The sequence below is a fragment of the Schistocerca cancellata genome, chromosome 4 (assembly GCF_023864275.1).
Source record: "Schistocerca cancellata isolate TAMUIC-IGC-003103 chromosome 4, iqSchCanc2.1, whole genome shotgun sequence".
Classification (NCBI taxonomy): domain Eukaryota; kingdom Metazoa; phylum Arthropoda; class Insecta; order Orthoptera; family Acrididae; genus Schistocerca; species Schistocerca cancellata.
The window spans coordinates 138460065-138478655 of NC_064629.1; the positions used below are offsets into that span (position 1 = coordinate 138460065).

General features: G+C 42.9%; 1 protein-coding gene across 2 annotated transcripts in view; it reads right to left on the reverse strand.

Annotated features, from left to right (window-relative positions):
- The window catches only part of LOC126183308 (zinc transporter foi), a 161040-nt gene that overhangs the window by 14338 nt on the left and 128111 nt on the right, over nt 1-18591 (reverse strand). For both annotated transcript variants that reach the window (XM_049925153.1, XM_049925152.1), the window contains exons 9-10: nt 16732-17002; nt 7574-7791 (exon numbers count right to left, since the gene is read on the reverse strand). In XM_049925153.1, coding sequence (XP_049781110.1) covers nt 7574-7791; nt 16732-17002 — 489 coding nt within the window. The remainder of the gene's footprint in view (nt 1-7573; nt 7792-16731; nt 17003-18591) is intronic.

Sequence of the window (18591 nt, forward strand, 5' to 3'; positions counted from 1 at the left end):
ATTGCAGCTAACTAATAAATGGCAAGTTAAACCAAAATTTTATTGCTAAAAAGCAAGTATGCATAACTTTTTGAAACTGATGTTCTGAGACGCTGTCACATGCAGTTAATGAGAATAAGCAAGGAGGAAATTGAATCAATTAGTAAATCACTCACATGGGTTTGACTTCATGAAATATGAAGTAGATTTATGTAGATCAGTAGGCCATACATTAGTTCTGTACTCAATCATCCGTTTCTCAGGTGCAGTTAGTTTCCAGATAGATTAAAATAATAGTTAGCAAAACCACTTTTTAATGGAGGAGGAGATTATATACAATTACAGGCCAGTATCCTTCATCAGTATCCTTTTTGAGAAGCCAATGTGCAAGTATTGTAACACATCTTAGAATGCTTAATTTGTAGTAAGATTTGCAGTTAGGCTTCATGAAAGGAGCAGCAACAAGTAACGCAATTTAATCTTTCGTATGTGAGGCACTTGCAGAGCTAAATTATAAGTTCTGGGCAATAGGTATCATCATTTTCTTCTTCTTTTCTTTTTGTGTGGATCCAACTACACTTTTGCACAAGTTATAACATTATAAAATTAGGAAAAAAGTTGAACAATGACTCATTTCATATCTAGGAAGTACAAAAAAAGAACACTGTTTTCCACTGTCAACAAACAGACGACATATTTGTGGACTGGAATGTTGTAAAGTGAGGTAGTCTCAGATTCCCATTCTGGGTCCTTTAATATGGTAGGTGATTAAAAAAACTTCTATCTGCAAATGACACAAGTGCTAAATTAAACTTCATGATGGTGGCTAAATATAAAACAAAGCATGTTTAGATAACACCACACTATCATAATAAAAAATACATGTATAAATAAATCAATATTAACCAAATTATGAGTAATGTGTGGACGTTGACACTGAAAGTTAACACATGCCTGAACAAGGGACAGTGAGACAGGGTGATAATATATCTCACCTCAGTTTTTACATTACGACACTTGAATACACCTGCTCTTTCTGGCAAGCAAAACAATAGAAAATTTAAGCTGGTTTTCCTCAAATAAATTGAAAAATATAAGAATAAATGTTCATTTAAAAAGGTCTCATGTTTGTTGCATTATCCAGTCATTCTGACTTGGATTTTCCAAGGTTTCCTCAGCACAATCCAGGTGAATAGCAGGATGGTCCCTACTCAATGTACATGGTCTTCATTCTTTTTGGCCATAATTAAGCTTTGCAAATGAAGCAAATTCTTATAACAACAGTCTACTACAATAATCTTCATTCTGGCATTTTACAGATCAAAGTCTTGGTACTTTTAATTTTTTTGCTCTAAAAGATATGATATGCAATGACACCTTCAATGATCATGTGCCATACATAAACATGTCCAATGGATTAAAAATAACTCAGTACTACATATTTTTTCTAAAACACTGAAGATTGTAAGTAGCAATCTACCATTCTCTCAGTTTTTTCATTTTGTTTCAACTTGTGGTAGTCATATTTCATTTTCATTAATCTTTTCTGTTAAGACTGAATAGGTATTACTATGTTTTAGATGGCTTGCTGATCAGAGTCTCATCCGCTGTTTGTTGTCAATTTCAGTACAATGACTGCGCTAATTTAAAATGTCCTTGCTCATTTTCAGATCATAAAAGCACATTTCTTAACATATTATGCAAACATTATCCTGTTGTACTCAATTTAGTGACCACAAATCTCTTCTTGATGGAGTGAAAAGTAAAATACCTTCAGACACCATTCTCAACTGTGCTTCTGATATGTAGTATCTGTGGTAGCAAGAAAGAACATTATTTTGGGTACCAGCAAACCCATTTATTTCAGTTTGCTCCAGCAACCAAATTTCTTGAGCAGTTCAAAGCAAAGTGAGTTTCTCTCAGAGATTCCAGTATATAGACTCAATAACATGCCTTATACGAAAGTGTTTTACATTAATTAATAATAAATATTAGCATTAACTTAGCAACAGTTCATTTGTGTGTATGATTTTTGTTGTTCCCCTACTCCCCAACCCCCAGTAACAACTGTACAGATTCAAAGCTGTTTAATGATTTGTACCACTCTTTTTCCCTATGAAGGATAGTCAGATACCACTCTCTTTCAGAAACAGGAAACTCATATCATCTACTTCATCCTGTAAAAGGTTACATGCAACAAAATTAACAACTTCACAATTTGTATGTTCCCTTTTGCCATCATTATACACTCATGCTCATAAATTAAGGATAATTGCAGAATGTGATGCCACACAACGTGGCACTACACAAAACTGACACTAATAGCATAGGCACATAGGGAACACACACGACAGAGATCTGTAAGTCCACCGTTTTGGTGATAAGTTGATAAAACCGTCCCAAAACACATGTGCTACAAAATGCCACTATTTCCTGCGCTTGTACCCCGACATCAGTATGGGATATGATCACCATGCACACGTACACAGACCACACAACGGGTTGACATACTCTGGATCAGGTGGTTGAGCAGCTGCTGGGGTATAGCTTCCCATTCTTGCACCAGTGCCTGTCGGAGCTCCTCAAATGTTGTAGGGGTTTGAATACGTGCAGCGATACATCGACAGAGAGCATCCCAGGCGTGCTCAATGGGGTTTAGGTCTGGAGAACAGGCAGGCTACTCCATTTGCCTGATATCTTCTGCTTCAAGGTACTCCTCCATGATAGCAGCTCGGTGGGGCTGTGCGTTATCATCCGTCAGGAGGAAGTTTCCTCTGTCAAAGACATGCAGGTGTGTACATGCACCAATCATAATCCCACCTCACACCATCAAACCACAACCTCCATACAGGTCACTTTCAAGGACATTAAGGGGTTGGTATCTGGTTCCTGGTTCACACCAGATGAAAACCCAGCAAGGGGTTTGTATCTGGTTCCTGGTTCACACCAGATGAAAACCTGGCGAAAAACACTGTTCAGACTATACCCGGACTCGTCTGTGAACATAACCTGGGACCACTGTTCCAATGACCATGTACTGTGTTCTTGACACTAGGCTTCACGGGCTCGCCTGTGACCAGGGGTCAGTAGAATGCACGTTTCAGGTCTCCAGGTGAATAAACCATGTCTGTTCAGTCATCTGTAGACTGTGAGTATGGAGACAACTGTTCCAGTGGCTGTGGTAAGGTCCAGAGCAAGGCTACCCACAGTACACCGTTGCCGTCTGCGGACACTGATGGTGAGATATCGGTCTTGTACACTGTGGACGTACCTGTAGCACCTGGACACGTTTCCTGTCTGCTGGAATTGTTGCCATAATCTTCAAATCACACTTTGTGGCACACGGAGGGCCCATGCTATGACCTGCTGTGTTTGACCAGCCTCCAGTCGCCCTAGTATTCTACCCCTCATAACGTCATCAATATGTGTTCTTTGAGCCATTTTCAACACACAGTCACCATTAGCACATTTGAAAACATCTGTGCATTTACTCACTGCACTGCACTCTGACATGCACCCACACACCTCCACGTATGTGGACTGCTGCCAGTGCCACTGTGGTACGACCACAGGTCAAATGCACAGCATGGTCATACCCAGAGGTGATTTAAACCAGCAAACTGCCCACCAGAGCATTGTTTCACCATGTATCAACATTAACCTTAATTTATGAGCATGAGTGTATGTTGAAAAGGAACAAAATTATGATCATTAAAACATAAGTGTACTGGTTTAGAACAAAACCTGGTTAGTTCATAAAAGTGAGTCCATTGCCATATGCCTGATATATTGTGGTCCCACAAAACAAAACCTCACAACGGATTTGTTAAAAATGGGGTTGGGAGAAGAAGAGAGAATGTGGTGTCACCGCCAGACACCACACTTGCTAGGTGGTAGCTTTAAATCGGCCGCGGTCCATTAGTACATGTCGGACCCGCGTGTCGCCACTGTCAGTACTTGCAGACCTAGCGCCACCACATGGCAGGTCTAGAAAGACGGACTAGCACTCGCCCCAGTTGTACGATGACTTTGCTAGCGACTACACTGACGAAGCCTTTCTCTCATTTGCCGAGAGACAGTTAGAATAGCCTTCAGCTAAGTCCATGACTACGACCTAGCAAGGCGCCATTAACCATATCTGGAGAGAGTCTAATTTGTATCGTCAATAGCGATGTACCACAATGATGGAATAAAAGTTAAGTATAATCTAAGCTGCATACTTTTCTCTATAGCATTCACAACTTATCCTGTTCCAGACTTCACGCCAGTCGGCGTGAGTTGACGCGTGCCCTTTCGGTAACCTCACCCTGTGTCTAGACTGTCTTGTCTAGACACAACAAAAGTTGGCGACGAGGATGGGATATGTCCTTAATGCCCAAGGCATACATCCGAGTCCGGAGCACCTCCATGCCATACAGGACTTGCCTTCGCCGCAGACCTTGAAGCAGCTACAGAGTGTGTTGGGAAAAATTAACTATTATCATAGACATATTCCGAATGCCTCTTCCATTTCAGCTCCGCTTCATCGCTTGAAATCGGCGTTGCTTTCAAATACTTGCCTTACGCCATTCGATCCCCAGAAACCCCTTTTGTTGATGGTAGATGCCTCGGATTTCGGGATCGATGCTGTGCTTTTGCACAAAGATAGTTCGCATGATCTCCCTATAGCCTTTGTGTCCAAATTGCTGTCGTCGGCGCAAAGAAATTATTCCCAGATAGAGAAAGAAGCTTTGGCTCTCGTGTTTGGTGTTACAAAGTTTCACGATTTCTTGTATGGTCGTCACTTTACCATCATCACAGACCAAAAACCTTTGACATCGCTTTTTCATCCGAACAAGCCTGTCCCTCTGCGTACAGCCCAGAAATTCATTCGCTGGTCTATATTGCTCTCGCAGTACCGCTACGATACCTTTTATCGGTCCACTGCTAAGCACGGAAACGCCGATGCGTTGTCCCGTTTGCCTGTTGCTGAGGATAAAGCATTCGATTCTTCCGAACTTGCTTGCATGTTCATTGATGCGGAAACTGATGACGTGGTCGAATCGTTTCCGATTGATTTTCGTCGTGTAGCTACAGCCACAGCTGCTGACCCTGTCCTTGCTACCGTTTTGCGTTTTGTTGCTACGCAATGGCCCTTGTCGAAGTCCCGAATCGAGGACCCGTTGGTTCGCCGATTTTTTGCTCACAAGGAGAGACTGCTTGTACGACGTGGTGTTTTGTTGTTGGGTTCTGATAATGATCAGTCTAGGGTCGTGGTCCCACGTTCGTTACAGTACTCTGTCTTAAAGCTTCTCCACCAAGGACATTGGGGTATAGTGCGTACGAAACAACTTGCTCGTCAGCATTGTACTTGGTTCGGAATCGATGCTGCGATTACGAATATGTGCTCTTCTTGCATGGCGTGTGCCGAACAACAATCCGCACCGCCGCAGAAATTCTTTGCTTGGCCAAAAGCCACTTCCCCTTGGCAACGCTTACATATCGATTTTGCTGGTCCATTCTGGAATGCTCGATGGTTGGTTGTTGTCGATTCCTTCAGTAATTTTCCTTTTGTCGTCCGGATGTCTTCCACGACGTCATCTGCCACCATCCAAGCGTTGTCTGCTATCTTTTGTATTGAAGGTCTTCCACAGACTATTGTTTCCGACAATGGCCCAGAATTCATGTCCGCAGAATTTCAGTCATTCTGCAAGGCCAATGGTATTCAACATCTGACATCCGCGCCGTTTTCGCCTCAGTCAAACGGTGCCGCTGAACGATTGGTCCGGACTTTCAAGTCACAGATGTTGAAATTGAAAGAGTCGCATACTCGGGAGGACGCGTTGTTGCTATTTTTGTCTTCGTATTGCTCTCAGCCCCGAGATGGTCGCTCGCCGGCTGAGTTGCTTCACGGTCGTCCTCATCGAACCTTGATGTCTTTGCTGCATCCGCCGCATCAGGTTCCTGTGCAGCGGCAGACTCCTGCTTTTGCTCCAGGCGACGTTGTATTCTATCGCAACTATCACGGTTCACGACGTTGGCTCGCATGGCGCATTCTTCGCTGCCTCGGCCGCGCGATGTATATGGTTTTGGGGACCTCTGGTGAGGTGCGTCGGCATCTCAATCAGCTGCGCCTCTGTCGTCGCCTGGGTTCTGCCGCTCCCCGTCTGCTTTCAGCAACGGAGCCGTCCGGTCAGCGCCCTGGGGACCCATCTACTGGCTCGCCTCATCCCCAGGTGTTACTGACGATGCCTTCCGTTTTGCCCCATGGCGTCGCGCCGCCGCCGGCGCCGCCCGCAGTGGACACTACGCTGCAGCCGCCGGACGCCTCCCTGGGTCACGCGCCGCCGTCCGCTTCCCAGGACCAGCTGCCCTCCGCCATGGAACTCTTGCCCGCTCCGGACCACATGGCGTCATCGCGCGTCGGATACCCCGACGCAATGGAGGTCGACCCTTCGGCCCCTCCTGTCTCTTTACGGGCGTATCCGCCGCATGTTGACGTGCACCCTGGAGTAGGTTTCCAGGCGTTTCCTAGCTCCCCTCGGACCGAATGGCCGGGTGCGGGTGGCACAGCCTCGTCTGTTGTTAGGCTCCCCACCTCATCGCCTACGTCAACATGGGGCCCTCCCCACGGCGGGCGGAAGCCTTATAACACGACCGTTCTCCGATTTGCGGGGGAGGAATGTGGTGTCACCGCCAGACACCACACTTGCTAGGTGGTAGCTTTAAATCGGCCGCGGTCCATTAGTACATGTCGGACCCGCGTGTCACCACTGTCAGTACTTGCAGACCTAGCGCCACCACATGGCAGGTCTAGAAAGATGGACTAGCACTCGCCCCAGTTGTACGACGACTTTGCTAGCGACTACACTGACGAAGCCTTTCTCTCATTTGCCGAGAGACAGTTAGAATAGCCTTCAGCTAAGTCCATGACTACGACCTAGCAAGGCGCCATTAACCATATCTGGAGAGAGTCTAATTTGTATCGTCAATAGCGATGTACCACAATGATGGAATAAAAGTTAAGTATAACCTAAGCTGCATACTTTTCTCTATAGCATTCACAACTTATCCTGTTCCAGACTTCATGCCAGTCGGCGTGAGTTGACGCGTGCCCTTTCGGTAACCTCACCCTGTGTCTAGACTGTCTTGTCTAGACACAACAGAGAACTCTGTGCTTGTATTAATTAATATACTAATTTAAATTACCTATAGTATAGCTTTCTTGCTTCCTACTCTTAGATTTGTAAAGTCTAGGGAGTCACTAGTGAAACATTTACTGTTTCATTACAATATGAACCACACTATGACGTACCTTTCTTAAGTAATCAAACTCTGTATTTCACGCATCATATGAATTCACTACGACACATACTATTTCATATACAGTACACAATATACACATATTCTATTTACTACTGCTCTCTATATATCAATATAACTGTTCCTCCTACAGACAAAATTAGCACATCATTATTCTGAAGTAAGTAACTCATTCCTGGATTATGATGATGACTAAGCAGTGAAATCTTCACAAACTATTATAGTGCAATCTAACCAATCCAATTATGCTTGAAAAATTGATACTTACTATCATTCATAAATAATCCCTTACCTAATTCATGAGGTAGCTCATGGCAGAAGACAGCGATGGCCGTTGAAAAGCCACCACCTATATTGGCAGCAAATGCAGCACCTATGGCTACACCATCTGTAAAATTGTGGAGGCCATCACCCATAACCACCATCCATACAACTGATGACATTGTCTTTGGTGGTGAATGTACATGTCCATGAGTATGTGAATGCCCATGGTGAGAATTCTGATGCTCTCTACAAATTCAATCAGTTAAAGAGAATGTCAGGAAGAATGTGCACAATAAGCAAATGTCAGGAAGAGTGCGAGCAACTGCAGTTGCTATCTACACAGAAAATCTTGTAATTAAGAATGAAATAATTGCACAATTATTTTATTCATTAGGATGACTATTTTACTGCACCGTAAGTAAAGTTTAGTACCAAATTAAAACATTTCTCCAAAATCACAAAAGTTCAGCTGCTGTTACCCACAAGCATCAAAAATCAATTAACATATATCTGTTTGTTATGGCTTTTGTGTGTGTGTGTGTGTGTGTGTGTGTGTGTGTGTGTGTGTGTGTGTGTGCGCGCGCCTCCAGGCGGAGGGGGAGCTGATAATAGGATTTGGGAAAGAAACAGATTGCCTGACAAAAAAAAAAGTGAAGCACCAGAAATGGAAAAGGAAATGAAATGGACTTTTAGAAGTTGAGGTGGTATGTGATGTTAGTGCCATGATTACAAATTTGAGTCAAATTTATAAAGAACTTGGCAATGTGAGCCCATGTATGATGTTGTACCTCTCCGACCTGGATGCACGCACTGATTAGGTTGGAAAGGCTGTCATAAAGCTGTCGTATCCTCTTCTGAGGCAAGCTGGTCTACAACCATTTTAACTGGACCTTGATATCCAGAATACTGGCACTGGGATAGCATTACGTCTGAGATGATTCCACACATTCTAACGGGGACAGATCTTGGGATTTTATTGAAGTATTTCTGTAATCAGTATCGGGCAGACATTTCACACACGTAAGTGCCATGTGTGAACAAGCATTGTCCTGTTGAGAAATGGTATCACGATACTGTCAAACAAGAAGTAACACATGGGGATGCAGGATGTCCATGACATACTTCTGGCCCATCAGAGTTCCCAGAATCACTATCACCTGTCACCTGAAGTCATACTTGATGGGTTCCTACACCATGACACCAGCAGTAACACTGATGTGGCTCTGCAAAAGATTGGGAGAAATAGACTTATCTCCATCTTAACATCACACTCGCCGACAATGCTCATTCTGTGTGGTACAGAAATGCTCATTGCTGAACACAGTGAACCACCACTTATCAGCAGTCAATGCTTCTTGGTTGTGGCACCATTCCAAATGCAGCTATTTGTGTTATGGTGTTAGCAGCAGCTTATGTATCAGGCAGTAATCCCTAGTCTGGGTGCTGCTGAACTCTGACAAAAGGTTCAGGACAACATGGAATTCAGTAGGAAATCCACTACTTGTTTTTGGATAGCAGGTGCAGATGTGAAGGTCTTACGATGTGCGATCCACCGTTGTGGTGGCCAGACTTCTTATTACTTTTCGGGATCAATGCCGTAGAGTACTCTTTGTAAAACCGAATTGGAATTCCATCCGGACCTGGTGACTTATTTGCTTTGAAATCTGATGATGATGATATGATGGTGATGATGGTTTGTGGGGCACTCAATGTCATGGTCATCAGCACTCATACAAGTTCCAAATCTTTCTAATTCCAATCTCGGCACTTCCCAAATGATGATGAGATGATGAGGACAACACAAACACCCAGTTCCCAGGCAGAGAAAATCCCCAACCAGGCCAGGAATCAAACCCCGGACCCCGTGATCCAGAAGCAGCAACACTAGCCATTAGACCACCAGCTGGACACTCTGAAATCTTTCAGTTGTTTCTCTATGCCAGGGATTAGACCACCAGCTGGACACTTTGAAATCTTTCAGTTGTTTCTCTATGCCAGGGATGCTTATGACTATGTTGATCACACGCAAGTCTGTTCCATGGTCAAATGAGGGTATGTTTTTACTATTCTCCTGTGTGAACGATTTCTTGAATGAGAAATTTACAACTTACACAGCACAATTGGGTGGCTGGTAAAAACATCTAACAATTAACCTGATTTCACCTACACCTGTTATATGCAGATAACATAACTGTTGCACTCCACTTCGACCTCAATAGAGACAACACTTTAGTCAACTACAATAATCACTGCCCCTCCTATCGCATCCAATCTTTCTTTCCGATATATGTTCCATGACTTGCTAAATATCTCAGAGCTTTTCACTTTGGTTTTCAGCCAGCTCTCGATCCAAAGAATAATTTAAGCATGAGAGCTTCCCTGGATGGCAGTAAATTAGGGAACTTTGTTACGGATACTTTGACATTTTGAAAAAAATTTAACAGTCAAAGTGTCTTTACTCTGAAAACAGTTGCTGTGTACTGACTGGCAAGTGTTCATCAGAGCATCTCAAACTACCATCCAGCCTAAAATACTGTCATGTGCACTCCACAAGTGCTCTGCTACTTTGTGTAGTATAACCCTGACCTATCAAGAGGAATCTACAAATTCCCACCCGATAACACAGGTCTAGAAATCTGCAGCCAAGACCATCGCCGAGCTTCCTGTGCTCCTTTGAGACAGCTCCAAATACTCTGTTTTTACTTGCTAACTGTTGCACACCAGAAGACACATCCTGAAGCCTTCTGACCTCATTCCGCAACTCCCACACACATTAAACATCAGACTCAATGACCATTTATGACATGACAATACTATATCCTATTCCTGGAAAACAGGACTCATCTGTCCAAGTGATGATTCTCCAGCTCCCCTACTCTGCACGCAGCACTCTGCACTCACTCACAAACTTTCTATAATAATTTGCAAGTCCAGATTCTTTAGTTGTTTCAAGTACTGGAAAATCCTGCACTGCATGTACTAATCTCTGAACAGTCCTTAAACCATCCTTACTGATGACAGGGCCTAAATAATTTACCTCTCCCAATGCAAAATGACATCTTTCGGAACTCAGTGTTAAACGGGCTGCCTGTAACCTCTTAAATGCTTCCCTTAATCACTGCCTATGTTCCTGCAAATCCACTGAAAAGATGATTATGCTGTTGAGATACACCAAACACTGATGTGGTATTAATCATTTCAGAAACCCATCTAATAACTGTTTGAATGTTGCCAGTGGCATCCTTCTATATTGATAGTGTCCCCATGGTGCCAAAAATCCAGTCTTTGGTCTACCTTCCTGAACATCTTCTAACTGGTGGTACTGAATTCGCAATTCCATCGTAGAGAAGTACTGGCATTTTCTGAGATTATACATTGTTTCAGCACTATTTGGAAACATACGCACCTGTTATGGTTTTGCTGTTTTAATATCGATAACTGCAACAAAAGCAATACTTTCCGAGCCATCTGTCGACTTCTTGGGCACGATTGCAATTACTGTTTTCTTCTATTATTCCACCAGCCAATTCCTGATTTATAAATTTCTATGAGGCTGGATGCAGTGATCGAGGTATTCTGTAAAGTCTCTGATATAGTGGTGCTTCATACCCTATCGGAACCCTGTGCAGAGTTACTATCATTGCAGGCAACGGTCCTTGTGGAAAAACACGTCTTGGAATTCCCATAATTAATCCTCATTTATGCTCTCTGTTCCTTTTAAATGCTTAAACTTCTCATGAAATGCAGTCCTAGTAGCACCCTGTGACCTCTTATGGCCCACACCACCTGTATGGCAATGAGTGAGGTGGTGCAGTGGTTAGCACATTGACTTGCATTCAAGAGGACAATGGTTTAAACCTGCATCCAGCCATCTTGATGTAGTTTTTCCACAATTTTCCTAAATCGTTCAGGCAAATGGCGGGATGGCTCCTTTGAAAGGGTATGGCCGATCTGCTTCCCCATCCTTCCCTAATATGAACTTGGGTTCTGTTTCTAATGACCTCCTTTTTAACAGGACGTTATACACTAATCTCCTCCTCCTCCCCCTCCCGTATGGCAATCTTCTTCATCTGGAATTTGTAACGTGGTCAATGTTCCTTTCACTAACTTAACATTTTTGGCACTAAAATCATCTATGTTGACAGTTACTACTTTACTTCCTTCCATCTCTTGTATGTGTACAATACTTCGTCACACTAAACAACATGCTGCATCCAAAACTTCATTATCTCTTAGTGGTCCCATTACACACAATACATTCACTGGTAAGTCTCATTCCACAATCACCCATAATTACTTTCCAGTGCCATTAGACACACAATCGTGCCAATTAAGCCTTAATGGCATTATTCAATGTTCAGTTGGACTGCTCTATACAACAGATGCTCCTCACAACAGATCAACACTGACAGCAGTCTCCTTCAGCCAGAATGTTTTCCCACTACGTTCCACTGTGCATTATCGAAGATCAGTTATGGCATGATGTTGACGCAGAAAGTCTAATTCTAAAATCATGCTGTAACCCTCGCTTAAATAAGACTTCCTCACACTGTTTAAACTTGGCTGTCCCCAATGAAAAATGCAGCTTCACTGACCCCAGTGGTTATACACTGAAGTGCCAAAAAACCTGGTATAGGCATGTGTATTCAAATACAGAGATACTTAAACAGGCAGAATACAGCACTGCATTCAGCAACACCTGTATAAGATAACAAGTGTCTGGCACAGTTGCTAGCTCAGTTACTGTCACTACAATGGTGGGTTGTCAAGATTTAAGTGAACGTGGTGCTATAGTCAGCGCATGAGCAATGGGTCACAGCATCTCCAAGGTAGTGATGAAGTGGGGATTTTCCCCATAAGGCTATTTCATGAGTGTGCTGTGAATATCAGGAATCCGATAAAACATCAAATCTCTGACATCACTGTGGCTGGAAAAAGATCCTGCAAGAATGGGACCAACGGCGACTGAAGGGAATCGTACAACATGACCGAAGTGCAACCCTTCAGTAAATCAATCAATGCCGGGCCATCAACAAGTGTCAGCATGTAAACCATTCAACTAAACACCATTGATATGGGATCCAGAGCCGAACACCCACTCATGTACCTTTGATGATTGCACGACACAAAGCTTTACCCTCACCTGGGTCTCTCAACACCAACATTGGACTGTCGATAACTGGAAACATTTTGCCTGGTCGGATGAGTATCGTTTTTTTTTTTTTTTTTTTTTTATCGAGCAGATGGACAGGTACAGGTATGGAGACAACTTCACAAATTCATGGACCCTGCATGTCAGCAGGGGACTGTTCAAGCTGGTGGAGGCTTTGTAATGGTGTGGGGCATGTACAGTTGGAGTGATATGTGACTCCTGATACATCTAGATACGACTCTGACAGGTGACACATACGGGAAACAAACTGTCTGATCACGTGCATCCAGTCATGTCCATTGTGCATGCCGACAGACTTGGGCAATTCCAGCAGAACAATGCAACACCCCACACATCCAAAATTGCTACACAGTGGCTCCAGGAACTCTATTCAAAGTTTAAACACTTCCACAACCCACAAAACTACCCAGACATGAACATTATTGAGCATATCTGGTACCTTGCAAACGTGCTGTTCAGAAGAGATCTCCACCTCCTCATACTCTTATGGATTTGTGGACAGCGCTAAAGGATTCATGGTGTCAATTCCCTCCAGCTCTACTTCAGACATTAGTCAAGTCCGTGCCACGTCATGTTGTGGCACTTCTGTGCACTCACGGGGGCCTTACACAACATTAGGCATATGTACCAGTTTGCAGTGTTTATCAGTATCCCCTGTTCCACCCAACTTGTAACACGCCTCCTACCCAATAAGTCTCTTGAGGCCAGTCACACAAGTTACCCTGTGTCCAACGAAATCTTGTATTCCCTGCTGTCGATCACACCTATTATGGCACGTTCTGCCTTTGCATTCGATTGTACTGAATTCAACTTTTGCGTGAAATCCTGTTGGTGGCTCTGGGATTCCCTCTCAAGTTTAACAGACCTCTTTTAGCCCCCAGACCATGTCTACTATCACCCCTACATCCTCGTCCACAATCCATACCAGCCCCCCCCCCTCCTCCTCCTCCTCCTCCTCTTCCTCCTCCCTCCACCACCACCACCACCACCACCACCACCACCACGTTCGCCTGTAGTCCAAATTATTCCCCTTATTCTTCCATGGTTGGTAACATTGCCTCTGCATATGCCCCGTACGACCACAATTACAGTAGTTTACATTACAAGTGAACACATGCCTTTTATCCTTGATACCATAAATACCCTACTGGGCATTAAAATTGCTACACCACAAAGATGACGTGCTACAGACGTGAAATTTAACCAACAGGAAGAAGATGCTGTGATATGCAAATGATTAGCTTTTCAGAGCATTCACACATACACAAACAGCAGTTGACTGGCATTGCCTGGTGAAACATTGTTGTGATGCCTCCTGTAAGGAGGAGAAACGCGTACCATCACGTTTCCAACTTTGATAAAGGTTGGATTGTAGCCTATCGTGATTGTGGTTTATCGTATCGCGACATTGCTGCTCGCGTTGGTCGAGATCCAATGACTGTTAGCAGAATATGGAATCGGTGGGTTCAGGAGGGTAATACGGAACGCCGTGCTGGATCCCAATGGCCTCATATCACTAGCAGTCGAGATGACAGGCATCTTATTCGCATGGCTGTAATGGATCGTGCAGCCACGTCTCGATACCTGAGTGGACATTTGCAAGACGACAACCATCTGCACAAACAGTTCGACGACGTTTGCAGCAACATGGACTATCAGCTCTGAGACCATGGCTGTGGTTACCCTTGATGCTGCATCACAGACAGAAGCACCTGCGATGGTGTTGGCCAGGCTCCAGCTTAAATATCCCGAGTTTGTAAGACTCATATCTAATGATAGGTAGTTCAGCTGATTGACATGGTGATCCTCACTGAAGTGGCAATCCTCACTGAAGTGGCAATCATCAGCATAAGCAGAAGCAGAATCATCATCATCATCATCATCATCATCATCATCATCATCGACTGCTAATAGGTGTACATAACTTAGAGAATGTTACAAAGCAGCAAGCATATAGACCCCTGTAAGTTAGGCGCCCATGAGAAAATGATCTGTATAGTACACTCATGATCAGAAAAAACAGAGCACTTCGAACGACTAGTTGAACAATATCGGCCCGAGAGTTCAAGTCAACATTGATATTGTGATGCAACACCACCTACCAGTAAAATGTGCCTGTGGCTCTCGTTGTCACTATAAGCTGAAGGTAATAGATCAGTGTGACTTGAGGAGACATGCAGGATGCCTAGTAGTGAGTTTGAAATAGGGTGCATTATTGGCACGAGAGAATGCAATTCCTCCACCCACAAAATTGCTGTTTGTGTGGGATGAACTGTTTTTGCAATGAAATGGGTGTGTGCAGAATGGGTCACAGAAGGTTGTAGAACTCGACAAGATGGGTTAGGTCACACCACCCAGACACACCCTGCCTCCAAGATCAACACCTCATCCGAATGATTGCAGGACAGATCTGCATCCTCCTTGGCTCTGGGACAACAGTGTAACACATCATACACTATCAAGGGTGACAGTTCACTGCCATTTATTACGGCATGGGTTATGTGTGCATCGATCAGTTCTCCGCCTACATTTGACGGATGTACAGAAATATGTTAGATGGCAATGGTATACAGACCAATGTCACTGAGGCAGGAATGGCATCAGACAGAGTTTTCGGATGAATCTATGTTCTGTCTGTCTGTCTGACAACGATGGCCGCATTTTGGTTCACCGCAGACAGGTGGAGTGGCATCACAGTGACTGTTCGCACAAGACATACAATGCCAACTCAAGGACTTATGGTGTTGGGTGCTATTGGGTACAACCACAAATCACAGTTGGTGTGTGTCCAGGGCACTGTGACCTACACAAATGACATCCTGTGACCCATAGCCACACCCTTTCTGCACAACACCCCAGACGCTATTTTTCAACACAACAATGCATGACCCTATGTTGCTGCATGAACACGTGCCTTCTTGGTGTCATAGGAAGTCAGCCTCTTTGCCTGGTATGTCAGATCACCGGACTTGTCACCAATTGAAATGTGTGGGATATAGTGAAACGATGGGGAGCAGTGCTGTGAGCTGATGCCATCCACTGGAGATGAACTTTGGAACCAGTTGAACGCAGCATGGATGGCTATACCACAGGATACCATTCTCACCTTATACGCATCGATGCCATCATGCATGGAAGAAGTTATCAGGGCCCATGCCGGATCCTGTGCCTACTAGGCAACAGGCCACATGTTGAGCCAGGGTGACTGAAATGTTAATCATTTCTGCAGAAGATACTAATGTACATGTCCTGCTAACATTTCTGCAGAAGATACTAATGTACATGTCCTGTTAATATTTCTGCAGAAGATACTAATGTACATGTCCTGTTAATATCTCTAGTCATTCAAGGTGTTCGTTTTTTTCTTAAAATGAATGTAAAATGAAAATATTCTAAGTTATCTGTATGAAGTTGATGCAAAGAGCAAACATTAGATGTTGCTAAGATGTCAATATGAAATACTACCCTCACTGTGTAGGTGAATACAAAGTCTTAAATTGCATGGAAGAGAGGTACTTGCAACTGCTGATTTTCGAGTGGGACTAGTAGCACAATGGCCATTGAGAATGGAGGAGACTGCAAGGCATGTGAGAAATAAAGACTAAGTACAGTAACATAGTAACAATGAATAGTGTGTGGCAAGTGTACTGCAGCACATATGTTAAATGGACAAGCCCTACGCCCTATTCTAATCAATCCTATTCATTGCCCTGTATTCTTCCTTTCTGGCTCAAACTACTACTCTCTACATTTCAGGTGTTGAGACCCATATACTGGTTCCTTCATTTTCTTTTATGTATTTCACTTCTTATTTATCTACCTTTTCTTCCCACAGTCATCCCTTTTCTCCCACAGTCTTCAATTATGACATTATAAGACACCACTGTATGTAGCATGTGATTGATTGCCATATCTGACACAAACACATTGATGTATGGTAAGATAATGAATGGGATAAGAAACCCACTAAATAGTGATGAACAATGCAAACAAAATATTTACATTCATCTCACCTTATTATTACAATATATTTCTCGTCTTCTTTGTTGTGAGAACTAAGTTGACCATCTCTGTTTACAGCTTCATTAGAAGCACTCGATGTGCTGGGACGGAGGGCCACCTCACCACTACAATTTACAGAACTCATTTGAGGATCAAACTCCTCCTCTTCTTCTTCTTCCTCTTCATCTTCTCCGTAAGTATGGCAGTGATTGTTCTGGTTCAGGTTTAAATCTCTATTTTTCTTCGAAATGTTATCAGGGTTGTTCATCTTTTTATGCGCTTCTGGAAATGATAAACAAACAACTGTTGACAAACTACTTTTCATATTTGCTTAATTGTTTCAATATGTATTACAGAAGACAGGATGCAAGAAAGAAAAGGGATAGGGAGAAGGTAGTTTCCACTCCCATATTTCCTGTCACTGAATTACCAATGTGTAGCAAGAAAGGTAACGATATAATTGCAGCAGGTATTCATTAGATGGAGGGCTGAAATTACAGATATAACAAAGAAACCTTATTAAAAAACAGTAATTACAATGATGTGCTATCACAGTGTTTCACAATGCCATCTGTGATAACCACGTAGTAAAAGTATTCGTCTTCTCATCCATGTGCATGACCATCAAATAATCAGTCTTATGTCTGTATGAAGTTTGTCAGCAATTTACAATGTACACTGTCTATTACACGTGTGATGTCACACAAGAAGCACATTTGCTGCTATAGATTTAATGTTTCTGTACTCACCGATTTTCCCAGTGTGTCATTAATGACTGATAATTAAGATGTTTTGACTGCAGTAGCACAAAAACATGGCAATGTCATTGCAATCATCTGTAGAACTCAGTACAACAAACCAATTTTATATATCATCTTCAGGTTGAAGCTCTTCTATCCAAATTTGCTTACAAATATATCTGTTTATGGAGGGGGTTCGCCTTGAGCAAAGCACAGTTTTACCTTTCTTCTATTTCCTAGACATGTTTTGCTGAAGTTTCAGCATCATCAGTGGACTTTTATTTTGTGTCTATTAAGCAGGAAAAATGCTCTTTACTGCTTTTACACATATTAATTTGAGTTTTTAAGACAGTATTCACAAATCTGAAAAAAACAGACAAAGTTTTGTACATATGTCTTGTTATTACATGCTTTTTTTCCCTACAGTATGTTATCTGCAACCATAAAGAACTTAATGTAGAATAGTTATTTACTTTGAAATTTCATGACTGGGAATGTTATGGTTAGACCTGACATTACCTATTTCATGTCAAAGATAGCTAGCTAGCGCTCTCTCTCTCTCTCTCTCTCTCTCTCTCTCTCTCTCTCTCTCTCTCTGTGTCTGTGTGTGTGTGTAACAGAGTTCCATTAGAGAGAGAGCTGTGTACTCATGTACTATTTATTTTTCTTCAAACTATGGCTTTTTGAATTTGATAATGTCTTCAATTATTAGGTTTTGTGGGGGGCTGTTGGTGCACTTGAGAATTTCCCAATCAATGATGATGTCCGTTGGGCTGTGTTTAATGTCAATAAAGTGTCCAGCAGATGCAGAATAAAATGTTACTTTTTAATGATCTTCTGTGTTCTATGTATCTGGTATTAAAGTTTCTGCTTATCTGTCCTATATAATATGATTGCAGCCATGGCATGGCAGTTGGTAAATACCAGAAATGTTGTGTTTGTATTGGTTGCCCTTGTTTTCGGAACAGGGTACCAGGTCACAAGTATTGTGAAGCCAAGGTGACAAGAGGACATAGAAAATTTGTGCAAAGGTTTTGGTAAAGAGGATCAGGTTATTGTAGTGGGTGGAACAGGGAACAGTCTGGCTAAGGACAGCATTACAGCATTAAGAGTGACCTCAATGAAATAAGA